The following is a 1,316-nucleotide window of genomic DNA, read 5'->3' on the forward strand; positions in this document are numbered from 1 at the left end:
GATGCCAGGGAGAGTTATTTTGGAAGGCAGGAATTTAGGCCAAGTAAGAAGCAGTGCAGGATGCTCCTGGGCACGTCTGACCTGCGCTGGTACCCAGCAAGCTGGGCTGCTGCGTGCTTCTCCCCTGGGAGCAGAGCAGCACATGGCACCACCTGCACAGAGGGTCCCACTCTGTGCCGAGACGAAATCCCTCCTCTTGGCAGCTCCCCATTTCTCCTCCCTTTAAGGCTGGGTTAGGAGCTCCAAGCAGGGTGGAGACAACCCAGGGAAAGCTCTGCCCAGGGTGGCCCTTGTCCAGAGGACCCAGCAAGGCTGCGCAGCCCCTCTGACCCACTCCTGCATGTTTCTTTTCCCAGGGGCTGGCATCCCTGGGCACGCTCCCAAGGGACCCTGGAGCTTGGGACAGGGCTGTCTCTCCTGGCTGCAGTTCAGGGAGAGGCTCCCACCCGCGCTTTGGGTTGGGACCTGAGCTTTTCATGCTCGTAGCCACCTCCCTGCCCGTCACGCTACCTCTGCAGCCCGGCTGGATGGATCCTGTCATCCTGCAGCTGGCAAGCTCCGAGATGTCCCAGACATAGGACCAGGGGTCCTAAATCTGCCCCTGGGTGGACACATGGCCCCATTGGGACTCCATCCCTCCTGCACAGAGGCTGCATGGGTCTGCCCTGCACCAGGGACCTGAAACATCCCCTGGGCGGGATGGATGTTCAGCCGCAAATCCGGGGTAGCACCCTGACATCCCCGTGTGTGGATGCCCTTTCGCTACCAAGGTGGGGGCCCACATCCCAGGTGAGCCCGTACCACAGCAGCCAAGAGCTGAGGACCCAAAAATGCCCTGCTGGAGCCCGACTCACCATATACTCCATGTTGGCAGCGGGGGGGGACACCTGTGCCCGCACTTGGTTGTGGTAGTCCAAAATCAGGCTCATGTCGCGAGGGGAGAGGTATCGCTTCCGACGGCTCCGGGGGACCCCCACACCCCACAGCAGACCCTTGGCTCTGCCCCCAGGGGGGGACAGGAGCTCGGTGGCATTGGGCAGAAGGAAGGAGCTGGACTGCTGTGTCATCCAGAAGCCCAAGACGGTGAGGTACAGGTGCAAGTGGAGCACGGCCATGCTAGCCCGGCCGGCGGGATTGGCCAGTGGCTTTCTGCTGCCGCACGGGGTTAAGCCAGGACAATGTGGATTACCGGTCGTGGATCTAGGAGAGAAAACAACAGAGGCACCGCTTAGGTTTTCAAACACCATGCAAACACCACTTCTCAAAATAAGATGCAAATAAATTTTCCTTTTTTTCCTTTTAAAAATAAATTTTTC

General features: G+C 59.4%; 1 protein-coding gene across 1 annotated transcript in view; it reads right to left on the reverse strand.

The window, feature by feature from the left end:
* Positions 1 to 1,115, reverse strand: part of LOC104162548 (peptidase inhibitor R3HDML-like) — a gene marked incomplete at its 3' end in the record, with an annotated part of 2,371 nt that extends 1,256 nt beyond the window's left edge. The window contains exon 1 of the mRNA XM_009701300.1: positions 853 to 1,115. Within this exon, the coding sequence (XP_009699602.1) occupies positions 853 to 1,115 (263 nt within the window). The remainder of the gene's footprint in view (positions 1 to 852) is intronic.
* Between the last annotated feature and the right edge of the window lie 201 nt (positions 1,116 to 1,316).

This window comes from Cariama cristata, unplaced genomic scaffold (genome assembly GCF_000690535.1).
Source record: "Cariama cristata isolate BGI_N322 unplaced genomic scaffold, ASM69053v1 scaffold22785, whole genome shotgun sequence".
NCBI classification, from domain to species: Eukaryota; Metazoa; Chordata; class Aves; order Cariamiformes; family Cariamidae; genus Cariama; species Cariama cristata.